Genomic DNA, 17858 nt, shown 5'->3' with positions numbered 1-17858 from the left:
TGAAGTCCTCCAGGAGGTTGGGGATGAGGGTGAAGGGCATGCAGAAGATGGCCATCATCAAGTCGCTGACCGCCAGGGACAGCAGGAAGGAGTTGGTGACCGTCCTCATGCGCTTGTTGACTGCCAGGACCACGATAATGAGCAGGTTGCCCAACACACTGAGGAGGAAGATGACCGAATAGAGCAGGATACGCAGAGAGTCCACCTCTAGAGGTAGGAGGAGAGAGACAGAGAATAGAGGGATGGAGTTAACAGACAGTCCACCTCTAGAGGTAGGAGGAGAGAGACAGAGAATAGAGGGATGGAGTTAACAGACAGTCCACCTCTAGAGGTAGGAGGAGAAAGACAGAGAATAGAGGGATGGAGTTATCAGACAGTCCACCTCTAGAGGTAGGAGGAGAGAGACAGAGAATAGAGGGATGGAGTTAACAGACAGTCCACCTCTAGAGGTAGGAGGAGAAAGACAGAGAATAGAGGGATGGAGTTATCAGACAGTCCACCTCTAGAGGTAGGAGGAGAGAGACAAAGAATAGAGGGATGGAGTTAACAGACAGTCCACCTCTAGAGGTAGGAGGAGAGAGACAGAGAATAGAGGGATGGAGTTAACAGACAGTCCACCTCTAGAGGTAGGAGGAGAGAGACAGAGAATAGAGGGATGGAGTTAACAGAGAGGGGGCTGACAAACAGAGGTGGAGATCACATAACATACACTACATTTAGAGCCTGATGGAAGCAATAAGATCCCACCAGTCACAATCCAACACAGTACGTCTGTTGTGTTCCTTAGCTAGGATTGATGGTTATCATGTCATAACCCCAACAGCGTTATTTATAGAAGCCCCAGCCAGGCAGAGGAAGTCTGAGCATGTAATTATTGAGGGCAGGAGGCCTGTTAAGAGGCCTTAGTCCAGTTTAACAGATTAATCAGTACTGTTGGCAATGAGGCCCTTTATCTACTTCCCCAGAGTCAGATGAAGTCGTGGATCCCATTTGTACAACAACAACAAATTGCCCTTTCATAGGAAGTTGCTAACTAGCGCTAGGGCAATTGCTAATTAGCATTCATGCAATGACTGGAAGATTACAGGTATCTGCTAGCATACTAGCATACTAGCAGATACCTATAGACTTCCAGTCATTGCACTAATGCTAGTTAGCAATGGTTCACAAAACTACCCCTAACATCCTTCATACTGGACACAGAGACATACATATGGTATCCACGAGTTCATCTGACTCTGGGGAAGTAGTTAAAGGGCCTGAAGTATATGTTTAACATACAGCTCAATACCATCACCCTCTTCCACCATGTCTCTATTTATCTCTACCTCTACAGCCTGCTACCAACTGGGCTCTAGGCGTACCAAAGAGAGGGTGGTGGGAAGGGGTGGGTATGTGTCTGTATGTATGTGACATAGAAAGAGAGAGTGAGAGAGAGAGTTATGTATGACCACATTAGAGAGACATATTTCCCTCAGATTACACAGATCCACAAAGAATTCGAAAACAAATCCAATTTTGAAAAACTCCCATATCTACTGGGTGAAATTCAGGGCAAAGGGCAACCAGTGAAGAACAAACACCATTGTAAATACAACCCATATTTATGCTTATTTATTTTATCTTGTGTCCTTTATCATTTGTACATTGTTAAAACACTGTATATATAATATGACATTTGTAATGTCTTTATTGTTTTGAAACTTCTGTATGTGTAATGTTTACTGTGTAATGTTTACCATTTTTATTGTTTATTTCACTTTATATATTCACTTTATATATTATCTACCTCACTTGCTTTGGCAATGTTAACAAATGTTTCCCATGCCAATAAAGCCCTTGAATTGAATTGAGAGACAGAGAGGAAGAGAGAGAGAGTTACAGAGAGACAGAGGAAGAGACAGAGAGGAAGAGAGAGAGACACAGAGACACAGAGGAAGAGAGTTAGAGAGAGACAGAGAGGAAGCGAGAGAGAGTTACAGAGAGACAGAGGAAGAGAGAGAGAGTTAGAGAGACAGAGAGGAAGAGAGAGAGACAGAAAGGAAGAGAGAGAGAGAGTTAGAGAGAGACTCCCATATCTCCTGGGTGAAATTCCACAAATTCCACAGTGCCATCACAGCAGCGAGATTTGTGACCTGCTGCCACAAGAAAAGGGCAACCAGTGAAGAACAAACACCATTGTAAATACAACCCATATTTATTCTTATTTATTTTCCCTTGTGTTCTTTAACCATTTGTACAATGTTACAACACTGTTTATACACATATATAATATGACATTTGTAATGTCTTTATTGTTTTGGAACTTCTGTATGTGTAATGTTTACTGTTAATTTTTATTGTTTATTTCACTTTTGTATATTATCTACCTCACTTGCTTTGGCAATGTTAACACATGTTTCCCATGCCAATAAAGCCCCTTGAATTGAATTGAATTGAATTGAATTGAGAGAGTTAGAGACAGAGGGACAGAGAGGAAGAGAGTTAGAGAGAGAGAGGAAGAGAGAGACAGAGAGACACAGAGGAAGAGAGAGACAGAGAGACACAGAGGAAGAGAGAGAGAGTTACAGAGAGACAGAGAGGAAGAGAGTTAGAGAGAGACAGAGAGACAGAGAGAGTTACAGAGAGACAGAGAGGAAGAGAGAGAGATAGTTAGACAGAGAGAAAGAGAGAGAGAGAGTTAGACAGAGAGAAAGAGAGAGGGGGGAAGAGAGAGAGAGTTAGAGAAAGACAGAGAGACACAGAGGAAGAGAGTTAGAGAGAGACAGAGAGACAGGGAGAGTTACAGAGAGACAGAGAGAAAGAGAGAGAGAGAGTTAGACAGAGAAAGAGAGAGAGAGAGGGGGGAAGAGAGAGAGAGAGAGTTAGAGAGAGACAGAGAGAGTTACAGAGAGATAGAGAGGAAGAGAGAGAGATAGTTAGACAGAGAGAAAGAGAGAGAGAGTTAGACAGAGAGAAAGAGAGAGGGGGGAAGAGAGAGAGAGTTAGAGAAAGACAGAGAGACACAGAGGAAGTGAGAGAGAGTTAGAGAAAGACAGAGAGACACAGAGGAAGAGAGTTCGAGAGAGACAGAGAGGAAGAGAGAGAGAGTTACAGAGAGACAGAGGAAGAGAGAGAGAGTTAGAGAGAGAGAGAGAGAGTTAGAGAGACTGAGAGGAAGAGAGAGAGACAGAAAGGAAGAGAGAGAGAGAGTTAGAGAGAGACTCCCATATCTCCTGGGTGAAATTCCACAAATTCCACAGTGCCATCACAGCAGCGAGATTTGTGACCTGTTGCCACAAGAAAAGGGCAACCAGTGAAGAACAAACACCATTGTAAATACAACCCATATTTATGCTTATTAATTTTTCCTTGTGTACTTTAACCATTTGTACATTGTTACAACACTATATATATATAATATGACATTTGTAATGTCTTTATTGTTTTGAAACTTCTGTATGTGTAATGTTTACTGTTCATTTTTATTGTTTATTATTAGTGTTTATTTCACTTTTGTATATTATCTACCTCACTGGCTTTGGCAATGTTAACATATGTCTCTCTAATATGGTCATACATGGGGCATGAGGTTATGAAGTGCAGCTCAGTTTCCACCTCATTTTGTGGGCAGTGAGCACATAGCCTGTCTTCTCTTGAGAGCCATGTCTGCCTATGGCGGCCTTTCTCAATAGCAAGGCTATGCTCACTGAGTCTGTACATAGTCAAAGCTTTCCTTAATTTTGGGTCAGTCACGGTGGTCAGGTATTCTGCCGCTGTGTACTCTCTGTGTAGAGCCAAATAGCATTCTAGTTTGCTCTGTTTTTTTGTTAATTCTTTCCAATGTGTTGAGTAATTATCTTTTTGTTTTCTCATGATTTGGTTGGGTCTAATTGTGTTGCTGTCCTGGGGCTCTGTAGGGTGTGTTTGTGTTTGTGAACAGGACCAGCTTGCTTAGGGGACTCTTCTCCAGGTTCATCTCTCTGCAGGTGATGGCTTTGTTATGGAAGGTTTGGGAATCACTTCCTTTTAGGTGGTTATAGAATTTAACGGCTCTTTTCTGGATTTTGATAATTAGTGGGTATCGGCCTAATTCTGCTCTGCATGCATTATTTGGTTTTCTACATTGTACACGGATTATATTTTTGCAGAATTCTGCGTGCAGAGTCTCAATTTGGTGTTTGTCCCATTTTGTGAAGTCTTGGTTGGTGAGCGAACCCCAGACCTCACAACCATAAAGGGCAATGGGCTCTATGACTGATTCAAGTATTTTTAGCCAAATCCTAATTGGTATGTTGAAATTTATGGTCCTTTTGATGGCATAGAATGCCCTTCTTGCCTTGTCTCTCAGGTCGTTCACAGCTTTGTGGAAGTTACCTGTGGCGCTGATGTTTAGGCCGAGGTATGTATAGTTTTTTGTGTGCTCTAGGGCAACAGTGTCTAGATGGAATTTGTATTTGTGGTCCTGGTGACTGGACCTTTTTTGGAACACCATTATTTTGGTCTTACTGAGATTTACTGTCAGGGCCCAGATCTGACAGAATCTGTGCATAAGATCTAGGTGCTGCTGTAGGCCCTCCTTGGTTGGTGACAGAAGCACCAGATCATCAGCAAACAGCAGACATTTGACTTCGGATTCTAGTAGGGTGAGGCCTGGTGCTGCAGACTTTTCTAGTGCCCGCGCCAATTCATTGATATATATGTTGAAGAGGGTGGGGCTTAAGCTGCATCCCTGTCTCACCCCACGACCTCACTTCCTCTCTTTCTCTCTGTCTCTCTGTAACTCTCTCTCTCTCTTCCTCTCTGTCTCTCTGTCTCTCTCTAACTCTCTCTCTCTTCCTCTCTCTCTCTTCCTCTCTGTCTCTCTCTAACTCTCTTCCTCTGTGTCTCTGTTTCTCTCTCTCACTTCCTCTGTGTCTCTCTGTCTCTCTCTAACTCTCTCTCTCTCTTCCTCTCTGTCTCTCTCTAACTCTCTTTCTCTGTCTCTCTCTAACTCTCACTTCCTCTGTGTCTCTCTGTCTCTCTCTATCTCTCTCTCTCTTCCACTCTCTCAATTCAATTCTATACATATATAGAGGGAGAGTTAGAGAGAGACAGAGAGACAGAGAGAAAGAAAGAGTGAGAAAAAGACAGAGAGGAAGGAAGGTATATAAAAAGAGAGATAATTCCAGTCTCTGTTGACTACCTTAAAGGTTCTATTGGGATACCTCTTCTGGTCTGGAAACTAAATGGAGGATTCTCAAAGCAATCCGTGAGACACTAATCACTTACAGACCATGGCCTAATACACCACCATTTATTATGGGGATGACATTTCTAGCTGTGTCTATAGGTGAAGAAAAAGGAATTGAACATAGTAAGGTGATGATTGAATAGGGGAAGAAGGAATGTTCATTGGAGAGAAGTGATATAAACAGCTAAGACCTGATAGTGCATAATAAAACACTATAGTGGCTTCATTTCAAATGTCACTTAAAGTATGCTATCATGTACAGTATTTCACTGAGCCTAACACAATGTGGGCCGAAGCAAAAATATGAGTGAGTGATTGGATCAGAAGTGAGGGGGCAACGGTTTGAAATTAAACGTAGCTCAGGTTTAGGACAGAGAGAAAGAGAGAAACAGAGATAGACATTGTTAGAACACTGCATAGCCATGGTAGAACATTTGAAATCAAATCTAATTGTATTTGTCACACGCGCCGAATACAACAGGTACCTTACCGTGAAATTCTTACTTACGAGCCCTTAACCAAGAGTGCAGGAAGAGAGAGAGAGAGAGCAAGAGAGAGCGGAGGAAGAGAGAGAAGGAAGAGGAGAGAGATAGAGAAAAGGAAGAGAAGAGAGAGAAGGAAGAGGAGAGAGATAGAGAGAAGGAAGAGAAGAGAGAGAAGGAAGAGAAGGAAGAGAAGAGAGAGAAGGAAGAGAAGAGAGAGACAGAGAGAAGGAAGAGAAGGAAGAGAAGAGAGAGAAGGAAGAGAGAGATAGAGAGAAGGAAGAGAAGGAAGAGAAGAGAGAGAGATGTTTGGTTGGTCATGTTTTCGAAGAGGCAGCGATAACCCCAGGGGATTTTGGCCTGCAGCGGGTCATATCCTGTTTAAGTCCTGTCTCTCTTCATGTCACTCAAACTTCAGCCCACCAGCCCACCCATCCACCACTGACACAGACAGTCTGAGTGCACTCCAAAGCCGGTTGCCCACGGCGACCATGCCCAAGGGATTAGAGATGCCCAGGTGACTCTACATAAACACACCTACAGTAAAGTGCATGCATCACAAAAAGGCACACAAACACACACCTGCACAAATTCATGTATCTGTGTCTCAGATATGGTATGCTTACAAACACTCACCCTCAGGGCTTGACAGCCTCAGACGTGTGTGTTTGTGTGTGTGCGTGAGTGCGTGTGTATGTGTGCGTGCATGTTGATTGGTTGTGGTGCTGAAACCACTGGCATAGTATATGGATTGGATTGACTACTTATGCAAACCTGCACCCAAATCAACAAACTGTGTCTACCTCTCACTCTGTTTCCCTGTCATACATAAAGTCTACTCTAAATCTCACACTGTTCCCCTTTCATACGACTCTACCCCTCACTCTGTCCCCTGTCATAAATACAGTCTACTCTACCCCTCACTCTGTTCCCCTGTCATACCTACAGTCTACTCTACCCCTCACTCTGTTCCCCTATCATACTACTCTACCTCTCACTCTGTTTCCCTGTCATACCTACAGTCTACTCTACCTCTCACTCTGTTTCCCTGTCATACCTACAGTCTACTCTACCCCTCACTCTGTTTCCCCTGTCATACCTACAGTCTACTCTACCCCTCACTCTGTTCCCCTATCATACTACTCTACCTCTCACTCTGTTTCCCTGTCATACCTACAGTCTACTCTACCCCTCACTCTGTTCCCCGTCATACCTACAGTCTACTCTACCTCTCACTCTGTTTCCCTGTCATAACTACAGTCTACTCTACCTCTCACAATGTTTCCCTGTCATACCTACAGTCTACTCTACCCCTCACTCTGTTCCCCTATCATACTACTCTACCCCTCACTTGTTCCCCTATCATACTACTCTACCCCTCACTCTCTCCCCCTATCATACTACTCTACCTCTCACTCTGTTTCCCTGTCATACCTACAGTCTACTCTACCCCTCACTCTGTTCCCCTATCATACTACTCTACCTCTCACTCTGTTTCCCTGTCATACCTACAGTCTACTCTACCTCTCATTCTGTATGCCTGTCATACCTACAGTCTACTCTACCCCTCACTCTGTTCCCCTATCATACTACTCTACCCTCACTCTGTTCCCCTTTCATACTACTCTACCCCTCACTCTGTTACCCTGTCAATACATACAGTCTACTCTACCCCTCACTCTGTTTCCCTGTCATACCTACAGTCTACTCTACCTCTCACTCTGTTTCCCTGTCATACCTACAGTCTACTCTACCCCTCACTCTGTTTCCCTGTCATACATACAGTCTACTCTACCTCTCACTCTGTTTCCCTGTCATACCTACAGTCTACTCTACCTCTCACTCTGTTTCCCTGTCATACCTAGTCTACTCTACCCCTCACTCTGTTTCCCCTGTCATACCTACAGTCTACTCTACTCTCACTCTGTTTCCCTGTCATACCTACAGTCTACTCTACCCTCACTCTGTTTCCCTGTCATACCTACAGTCTACTCTACCTCTCACTCTGTTTCCCTGTCATACCTACAGTCTACTCTACCCCTCACTCTGTTTCCCTGTCATACCTACAGTCTACTCTACCTCTCACTCTGTTTCCCTGTCATACCTACAGTCTACTCTACCCCTCACTCTGTTTCCCTGTCATACCTACAGTCTACTCTACCTCTCACTCTGTTTCCCTGTCATACCTACAGTCTACTCTACCCCTCACTCTGTTTCCCTGTCATACCTACAGTCTACCTCTACCTCTCACTCTGTTTCCCTGTCATACCTACAGTCTACTCTACCCCTCACTCTGTTTCCTTGTCATACATACAGTCTACTCTACCCCTCACTCTGTTTCCCTGTCATACCTACAGTCTACTCTACCCCTCACTCTGTTCCCCGTCATACGTACAGTCTACTCAACCTCTCACTCTGTTTACCTGTCATACCTACAGTCTACTCTACCCCTCACTCTGTTCCCCTGTCATACCTACAGTCTACTCAACCCCTCACTCTGTTTCCCTGTCATAACTACTCTACCCCTCACTCTGTTTCCCTGTCATACCTACAGTCTACTCTACCTCTCACTCTGTTTCCCTGTCATACCTACAGTCTACCTACCCCTCACTCTGTTTCCTTGTCATACATACAGTCTACTCTACCCCTCACTCTGTTTCCCTGTCATACCTACAGTCTACTCTACCCCTCACTCTGTTCCCCTGTCATACCTACAGTCTACTCAACCTCTCACTCTGTTTACCTGTCATACCTACAGTCTACTCTACCCCTCACTCTGTTCCCCTGTCATACCTACAGTCTACTCAACCCCTCACTCTGTTTCCCTGTCATACTACTATACCCCTCACTCTGTTTCCCTGTCATACATACAGTTTACTCTACCCTCTCACTCTGTTTCCCTGTCATACATACAGTCTACTCTACCCCTCACTCTGTTTCCCTGTCATACATACAGTTTACTCTACCTCTCACTCTGTTTCCCTGTCATACCTACAGTCTACTGTACCCTCACTCTGTTTCCCTGTCATACCTACAGTCTACTCTACCTCTCACTCTGTTTCCCTGTCATAACCTACAGTCTACTCTACCCCTCACTCTGTTTCCCTGTCATACCTACAGTCTACTCTACCCCTCACTCTGTTTCCCTGTCATACTACAGTCTACTCTACCTCTCACTCTGTTTCCCTGTCATACCTACAGTCTACTCTACCCCTCACTCTGTTTCCTTGTCATACATACAGTCTACTCTAACCCCTCACTCTGTTTCCCTGTCATACCTACAGTCTACTCTACCCCTCACTCTGTTCCCCTGTCATACCTACAGTCTACTCAACCTCTCACTCTGTTTACCTGTCATACCTACAGTCTACTCTACCCCTCACTCTGTTCCCCTGTCATACCTACAGTCTACTCAACCCCTCACTCTGTTCCCCTGTCATACCTACAGTCTACTCTACCTCTCACTCTGTTTACCTGTCATACTACTCTACCCCTCACTCTGTTTCCCTGTCATACATAACGTTTACTCTACCCCCTCACTCTGTTCCCCTGTCATACCTACAGTCTACTCAACCCCTCACTCTGTTTCCCTGTCATACTACTCTACCCCTCACTCTGTTTCCCTGTCATACATACAGTTTACTCTACTCTCACTCTGTTTCCTTGTCATACATACAGTCTACTCTACCCCTCACTCTGTTTCCCTGTCATACCTACAGTCTACTCTACCCCTCACTCTGTTCCCTGTCATACTACAGTCTACTCAACCTCTCACTCTGTTTACCTGTCATACCTACAGTCTACTCTACCCTCACTCTGTTCCCTGTCATACCTACAGTCTACTCAACCCCTCACTCTGTTTCCCTGTCATACTACTCTACCCCTCACTCGTTTCCCTGTCATACATACAGTTTACTCTACCTCTCACTCTGTTTCCCTGTCATACATACAGTCTACTCTACCCCTCACTCTGTTTCCCTGTCATACATACAGTTTACTCTACGTCTCACTCTGTTTCCCTGTCATACCTACAGTCTACTGTACCCTCACTCTGTTTCCCTGTCATACCTACAGTCTACTCTACCTCTCACTCTGTTTCCCTGTCATACCTACAGTCTACTCTACCCCTCACTCTGTTTCCCTGTCATACTACAGTCTACTCTACCTCTCACTCTGTTTCCCTGTCATACCTACAGTCTACTCTACCCCTCACTCTGTTTCCCTGTCATACCTACAGGTCTACTCTACCTCTCACTCTGTTTCCCTGTCATACCTACAGTCTACTCTTACCCCTCACTCTGTTTCCTTGTCATACATAACAGTCTACTCTACCCTCACTCTGTTTCCCTGTCATACCTACAGTCTACTCTACCCCTCACTCTGTTCCCCTGTCATAACCTACAGTCTACTCAACCGCTCACCTCTGTTTTACCTGTCATACCTACAGTCTACTCTACCCCTCACTCTGTTCCCCTGTCATACTACAGTCTACTTCAACCCCTCACTCTGTTCCCCTGTCATACCTACAGTCTACTCTACCTCTCACTCTGTTACCTGTCATACTATCTACCCTCACTCTGTTTCCCCTGTGCATACATACAGTTTACTCTACCTCTCACTCTGTTTCCCTGTCATACCTACAGTCTACTCTACCCTCACTCTGTTTCCCTGTCATACATACAGTCTACTCTACCTCTCACTCTGTTCTTCCCTGTCATACATACAGTCTACTCTACCCCTCACTCTGTTTCCCTGTCATACCTACAGGTCTACTCTACCTCTCACTCTGTATGCCTGTCATACCTACAGTCTACTCTACCCCTCACTCTGTTCCCCTATCATACTACTCTACCCCTCACTCTGTTCCCCTTTCATACTACTCTACCCCTCACTCTGTTTCCCTGTCATACATACAGTCTACTCTACCCCTCACTCTGTTTCCCTGTCATACCTACAGTCTACTCTACCCCTCACTCTGTTTCCCTGTCATACATACAGTCTACTCTACCTCTCACTCTGTTTCCCTGTCATACCTACAGTCTACTCTACCCCTCACTCTGTTTCCCTGTCATACCTACAGTCTACTCTACCTCTCACTCTGTTTCCCTGTCATACCTACAGTCTACTCTACCCCTCACTCTGTTTCCTTGTCATACATACAGTCTACTCTACCCCTCACTCCGTTTCCCTGTCATACCCTACAGTCTACTCTACCCCTCACTCTGTTCCCCTGTCATACCTACAGTCTACTCAACCTCTCACTCTGTTTCCTGTCATACCTACAGTCTACTCTACCCCTCACTCTGTTCCCCTGTCATACCTACAGTCTACTCTACCCCTCACTCTGTTTCCCTGTCATACCTACAGTCTACTCTACCCCTCACTCTGTTCCCTGTCATACCTACAGTCTACTCAACCTCTCACTCTGTTTACCTGTCATACCTACAGTCTACTCTACCCCTCACTCTGTTCCCTGTCATACCTACAGTCTACTCAACCCCTCACTCTGTTCCCTGTCATACCTACAGTCTACTCTACCTCTCACTCTGTTTCCTGTCATACTACTCTAACCCTCACTCTGTTCCCTGTCATACATACAGTTTACTCTACCTCTCACTCTGTTTCCCTGTCATACCTACAGTCTACTCTACCCTCACTCTGTTTCCCTGTCATACATACAGTCTACTCTACCTCTCACTCTGTTTCCCTGTCATACATACAGTCTACTCTACCCCTCACTCTGTTTCCCTGTCATACCTACAGTCTACTCTACCTCTCACTCTGTATGCCTGTCATACCTACAGTCTACTCTACCCCTCACTCTGTTCCCCTATCATACTACTCTACCCTCACTCTGTTCCCTTTCATACTACTCTACCCCTCACTCTGTTTCCCTGTCATACATACAGTCTACTCTACCCCTCACTCTGTTTCCCTGTCATACCTACAGTCTACTCTACCTCTCACTCTGTTTCCCTGTCATACCTACAGTCTACTCTACCCCTCACTCTGTTCCCCTGTCATACCTACAGTCTACTCTACCCCTCACTCTGTTCCCTATCATACCTACAGTCTACTCTACCTCTCACTCTGTTTCCCTGTCATACCTACAGTCTACTCTACCCCTCACTCTGTTTCCCTGTCATACATACAGTCTACTCTACCCTCACTCTGTTTCCTGTCATACCTACAGTCTACTCAACCTCTCACTCTGTTTACCTGTCATACTACAGTCTACTCTACCCCTCACTCTGTTTCCCTGTCATACCTACAGTCTACTCAACCCCTCACTCTGTTTCCCTGTCATACTACTCTACCCTCACTCTGTTTCCCTGTCATACATACAGTTACTCTACCTCTCACTCTGTTTCCCTGTCATACATACAGTCTACTCTTCCCCTCACTCTGTTTCCCTGTCATACCTACAGTCTACTCTACCCTCACTCTGTTTCCCTGTCATACCTACAGTCTACTCTACCTCTCACTCTGTTTCCCTGTCATACCTACAGTACTCTAACCCTCACTCTGTTTCCCTGTCATACTACAGTCTACTCTACCCTCACTCTGTTTCCCTGTCATACTACAGTCTACTCTACCTCTCACTCTGTTTCCCTGTCATACCTACAGTCTACTCTACCCCTCACTCTGTTTCCTGTCATACTACAGTCTACTCTACCCTCACTCTGTTTCCCTGTCATACCTACAGTCTACTACCTCTCACTCTGTTTCCTGTCATACTAGTCTACTCTACCCTCACTCTGTTCCCTGTCATACCTACAGTCTACTCTACCTCTCACTCTGTTTCCTGTCATACCTACAGTCTACTCTACCCCTCACTCTGTTTCCCTGTCATACCTACAGTCTACTCTACCTCTCACTCTGTTTCCCTGTCATACCTACAGTCTACTCTACCCTCACTCTGTTTCCTGTCATACATACAGTCTACTCTACCTCTCACTCTGTTTCCCTGTCATACTACAGTCTACTCTACCCTCACTCTGTTTCCCTGTCATACCTACAGTCTACTCTACCTCTCACTCTGTTTCCCTGTCATACCTACAGTCTACTCTACCCCTCACTCTGTTTCCCTGTCATACATACAGTCTACTCTACCCCTCACTCTGTTCCCTGTCATACCTACAGTCTACTATCTACCCCTCACTCTGTTCCCCTGTCATACCTACAGTCTACTCTACCCCTCACTCTGTTCCCTGTCATACCTACAGTCTACTCAACCTCTCACTCTGTTTCCTGTCATACCTACAGTCTACTCTACCCCTCACTCTGTTCCCTGTCATACCTACAGTCTACTCAACCCTCACTCTGTTCCCTGTCATACCTACAGTCTACTCTACCTCTCACTCTGTTTACCTGTCATACTACTCTACCCCTCACTCTGTTTCCCTGTCATACATACAGTTTACTCTACCTCTCACTGTTTCCCTGTCATACATACAGTCTACTCTACCCTCACTCTGTTTCCCTGTCATACATACAGTCTACTCTACCTCTCACTCTGTTTCCCTGTCATACATACAGTCTACTCTACCCCTCACTCTGTTTCCCTGTCATACCTACAGTCTACTCTACCTCTCACTCTGTTTCCTGTCATACCTACAGTCTACTCTACCCTCACTCTGTTCCCCTGTCATACTAACTCTACCCCTCACTCTGTTTCCCTGTCATACATACAGTCTACTCTACCTCTCACTCTGTTTCCCTGTCATACATACAGTCTACTCTACCCTCACTCTGTTTCCCTGTCATACCTACAGTCTACTCTACCTCTCACTCTGTTCCCTGTCATACCTACAGTCTACTCTACCCCTCACTCTGTTCCCCTTTCATACTACTCTACCCTCACTCTGTTTCCCTGTCATACCTACAGTCTACTCTACCTCTCACTCTGTTTCCCTGTCATACCTACAGTCTACTCTACCCCTCACTCTGTTCCCCTGTCATACCTACAGTCTACTCTACCCCTCACTCTGTTCCCCTGTCATACCTACAGTCTACTCTACCTCTCACTCTGTTTCCCTGTCATACCTACAGTCTACTCTACCCCTCACTCTGTTCCCTGTCATACATACAGTCTACTCTACCCTCACTCTGTTCCCTGTCATACCTACAGTCTACTCAACCTCTCACTCTGTTTACCTGTCATACCTACAGTCTACTCTACCCCTCACTCTGTTTCCCTGTCATACCTACAGTCTACTCAACCCCTCACTCTGTTTCCCTGTCATATATAACTCTACCTTCACTCTGTTTCCCTGTCATACATACAGTCTACTCTACCTCTCACTCTGTTTCCCTGTCATACCTACAGTCTACTCTACCCCTCACTCTGTTTCCTGTCATACCTACAGTCTACTCTACCCTCACTCTGTTTCCCTGTCATACTACTCTACCCCTCACTCTGTTTCCCTGTCATACATACAGTTTACTCTACCTCTCACTCTGTTTCCCTGTCATACATACAGTCTACTCTACCCCTCACTCTGTTCCCTGTCATACATACAGTTACTCTACCTCTCACTCTGTTTCCCTGTCATACCTACAGTCTACTGTACCCTCACTCTGTTTCCTGTCATACCTACAGTCTACTCTACCTCTCACTCTGTTTCCCTGTCATACCTACAGTCTACTCTACCCCTCACTCTGTTTCCCTGTCATACATACAGTCTACTCTACCTCTCACTCTGTTTCCTGTCATACTACAGTCTACTCTACCCTCACTCTGTTCCCTGTCATACCTACAGTCTACTCTACCTCTCACTCTGTTTCCCTGTCATACCTACAGTCTACTCTACTCTACCCCTCACTCTGTTCCCTGTCATACTACAGTCTACTCTACCCCTCACTCTGTTTCCCTGTCATACCTACAGTCTACTCTACCCTCACTCTGTTCCCTGTCATACCTACAGTCTACTCAACCTCTCACTCTGTTTCCCTGTCATACCTACAGTCTACTCTACCCTCACTCTGTTCCCTGTCATACCTACAGTCTACTCTACCCCTCACTCTGTTCCCCTGTCATACCTACAGTCTACTCTACCTCTCACTCTGTTACCTGTCATACTACTATCTACCCCTCACTCTGTTTCCCTGTCATACATACAGTTTACTCTACCCCTCACTCTGTTCCCTGTCATACCTACAGTCTACTCAACCCCTCACTCTGTTTCCCTGTCATACTACTCTACCCCTCACTCTGTTTCCCTGTCATACATACAGTCTACTCTACCTCTCACTCTGTTTCCCTGTCATACCTACAGTCTACTCTACCCTCACTCTGTTCCCTGTCATACCTACAGTCTACTCTACCCCTCACTCTGTTCCCTGTCATACCTACAGTCTACTCAACCTCTCACTCTGTTTACCTGTCATACCTACAGTCTACTCTACCCCTCACTCTGTTCCCCTGTCATACCTACAGTCTACTCAACCCTCACTCTGTTTCCCTGTCATACTACTCTACCCCTCACTCTGTTTTCCTGTCATACATACAGTCTACTCTACCCTCACTCTGTTTCCCTGTCATACCTACAGTCTACTCTACCTCTCACTCTGTTTCCCTGTCATACTACAGTCTACTCTACCCCTCACTCTGTTTCCCTGTCATATACAGTCTACTCTACCTCTCACTCTGTTTCCCTGTCATACCTACAGTCTACTCTACCCTCACTCTGTTCCCTGTCATACCTACAGTCTACTCTACCCCTCACTCTGTTTACCTGTCATACCTACAGTCTACTCTACCCCTCACTCTGTTCCCCTGTCATACCTACAGTCTACTCAACCCCTCACTCTGTTTCCCTGTCATACTACTCTACCCCTCACTCTGTTTCCCTGTCATACATACAGTCTACTCTACCTCTCACTCTGTTTCCCTGTCATACATACAGTCTACTCTACCTCTCACTCTGTTCCCTGTCATACCTACAGTCTACTCTACCCCTCACTCTGTTTCCTGTCATACCTACAGTCTACTCTACCTCTCACTCTTTCCCTGTCATACCTACAGTCTACTCTACCCTCACTCTGTTTCCCTGTCATACCTACAGTCTACTCTACCCCTCACTCTGTTTCCCTGTCATACATACAGTCTACTCTACCCCTCACTCTGTTTCCCTGTCATACCTACAGTCTACTCTACCCCTCACTCTGTTTCCCTGTCATACTACAGTCTACTCTACCCCTCACTCTGTTTCCCTGTCATACCTACAGTCTACTCTACCCTCACTCTGTTTCCCTGTCATACTACAGTCTACTCTACCCCTCACTCTGTTTCCCTGTCATACCTACAGTCTACTCTACCCCTCACTCTGTTCCCTGTCATACCTACAGTCTACTCTACCCCTCACTCTGTTCCCTGTCATACTACAGTCTACTCTACCTCTCACTCTGTTACTGTCATACCTACAGTCTACTCTACCCCTCACTCTGTTTCCCTGTCATACCTACAGTCTACTCTACCCCTCACTCTGTTCCCCTGTCATACCTACAGTCTACTCTACCTCTCACTCTGTTTCCTGTCATACTACTCTACCCCCTCTTCTCTGTTTCCTGTCCTGTCATACATACAGTCTACTCTTTTTCCCTGTCCTGTATAGTCTACTCTACTACCTCTCACTCTGTTCCCTGTCATACCTACAGTCTACTCTACCCTCACTCTGTTCCCTGTCATACATACAGTCTACTCTACCTCTCACTCTGTTTCCCTGTCATACCTACAGTCTACTCTACCCTCACTCTGTTTCCCTGTCATACCTACAGTCTACTCTACCTCTCACTCTGTTCCCTGTCATACCTACAGTCTACTCTACCCCTCACTCTGTTCCCCTATCATACTACTCTACCCTCACTCTGTTTCCCTGTCATACATACAGTCTACTCTACCTCTCACTCTGTTTCCCTGTCATACTACAGTCTACTCTACCCTCACTCTGTTTCCTGTCATACCTACAGTCTACTCTACCTCTCACTCTGTATGCCTGTCATACCTACAGTCTACTCTACCCCTCACTCTGTTCCCCTTTCATACTACTCTACCCTCACTCTGTTTCCCTGTCATACCTACAGTCTACTCTACCTCTCACTCTGTTCCCTGTCATACCTACAGTCTACTCTACCCTCACTCTGTTCCCCTGTCATACCTACAGTCTACTCTACCCCTCACTCTGTTCCCCTATCATACCTACAGTCTACTCTACCTCTCACTCTGTTTCCCTGTCATACCTACAGTCTACTCTACCCCTCACTCTGTTTCCCTGTCATACATACAGTCTACTCTACCCCTCACTCTGTTACCTGTCATACCTACAGTCTACTCTACCCTCACTCTGTTTCCCTGTCATACCTACAGTCTACTCTACCCTCACTCTGTTTCCCTGTCATACCTACAGTCTACTCAACCCCTCACTCTGTTTCCCTGTCATACTACTCTAACCCTCACTCTGTTTCCCTGTCATACATACAGTCTACTCTACCTCTCACTCTGTTTCCCTGTCATACCTACAGTCTACTCTACCCTCACTCTGTTTCCCTGTCATACTACAGTCTACTCTACCTCTCACTCTGTTTCCCTGTCATACATACAGTCTACTCTACCCCTCACTCTGTTCCCCTGTCATACCTACAGTCTACTCAACCCCTCACTCTGTTTCCCTGTCATACTACTCTACCCCTCACTCTGTTTCCCTGTCATACATACAGTCTACTCTACCTCTCACTCTGTTTCCCTGTCATACATACAGTCTACTCTACCCCTCACTCTGTTTCCCTGTCATACATACAGTTTACTCTACCTCTCACTCTGTTTCCCTGTCATACCTACAGTCTACTCTACCCTCACTCTGTTTCCCTGTCATACCTACAGTCTACTCTACCTCTCACTCTGTTCCCCTGTCATACCTACAGTCTACTCTACCCTCACTCTGTTTCCCTGTCATACATACAGTCTACTCTACCTCTCACTCTGTTTCCCTGTCATACCTACAGTCTACTCTACCCTCACTCTGTTTCCCTGTCATACCTACAGTCTACTCTACCTCTCACTCTGTTTCCCTGTCATACCTACAGTCTACTCTACCCTCACTCTGTTTCCCTGTCATACATACAGTCTACTCTACCCCTCACTCTGTTTCCCTGTCATACCTACA

The 17858-nt window shown here is 45.5% G+C and overlaps 1 protein-coding gene across 1 annotated transcript in view; it reads right to left on the bottom strand.

Moving 5' to 3' along the window:
• LOC109882183 (cholecystokinin receptor) overlaps positions 1 to 17858 on the bottom strand; it is a 143992-nt gene that overhangs the window by 15125 nt on the left and 111009 nt on the right. The window contains exon 2 of the mRNA XM_020474271.2: positions 1 to 207. This exon is cut by the window's left edge and continues 42 nt beyond it. Coding sequence (XP_020329860.2) covers positions 1 to 207 — 207 coding nt within the window. The remainder of the gene's footprint in view (positions 208 to 17858) is intronic.

Source organism: Oncorhynchus kisutch, linkage group LG2 (assembly GCF_002021735.2).
Source record: "Oncorhynchus kisutch isolate 150728-3 linkage group LG2, Okis_V2, whole genome shotgun sequence".
Taxonomy (NCBI): Eukaryota; Metazoa; Chordata; class Actinopteri; order Salmoniformes; family Salmonidae; genus Oncorhynchus; species Oncorhynchus kisutch.
The sequence above is the reverse complement of the archived record's forward strand: the minus strand, read 5'-3'. Positions and strand labels throughout refer to the sequence as shown.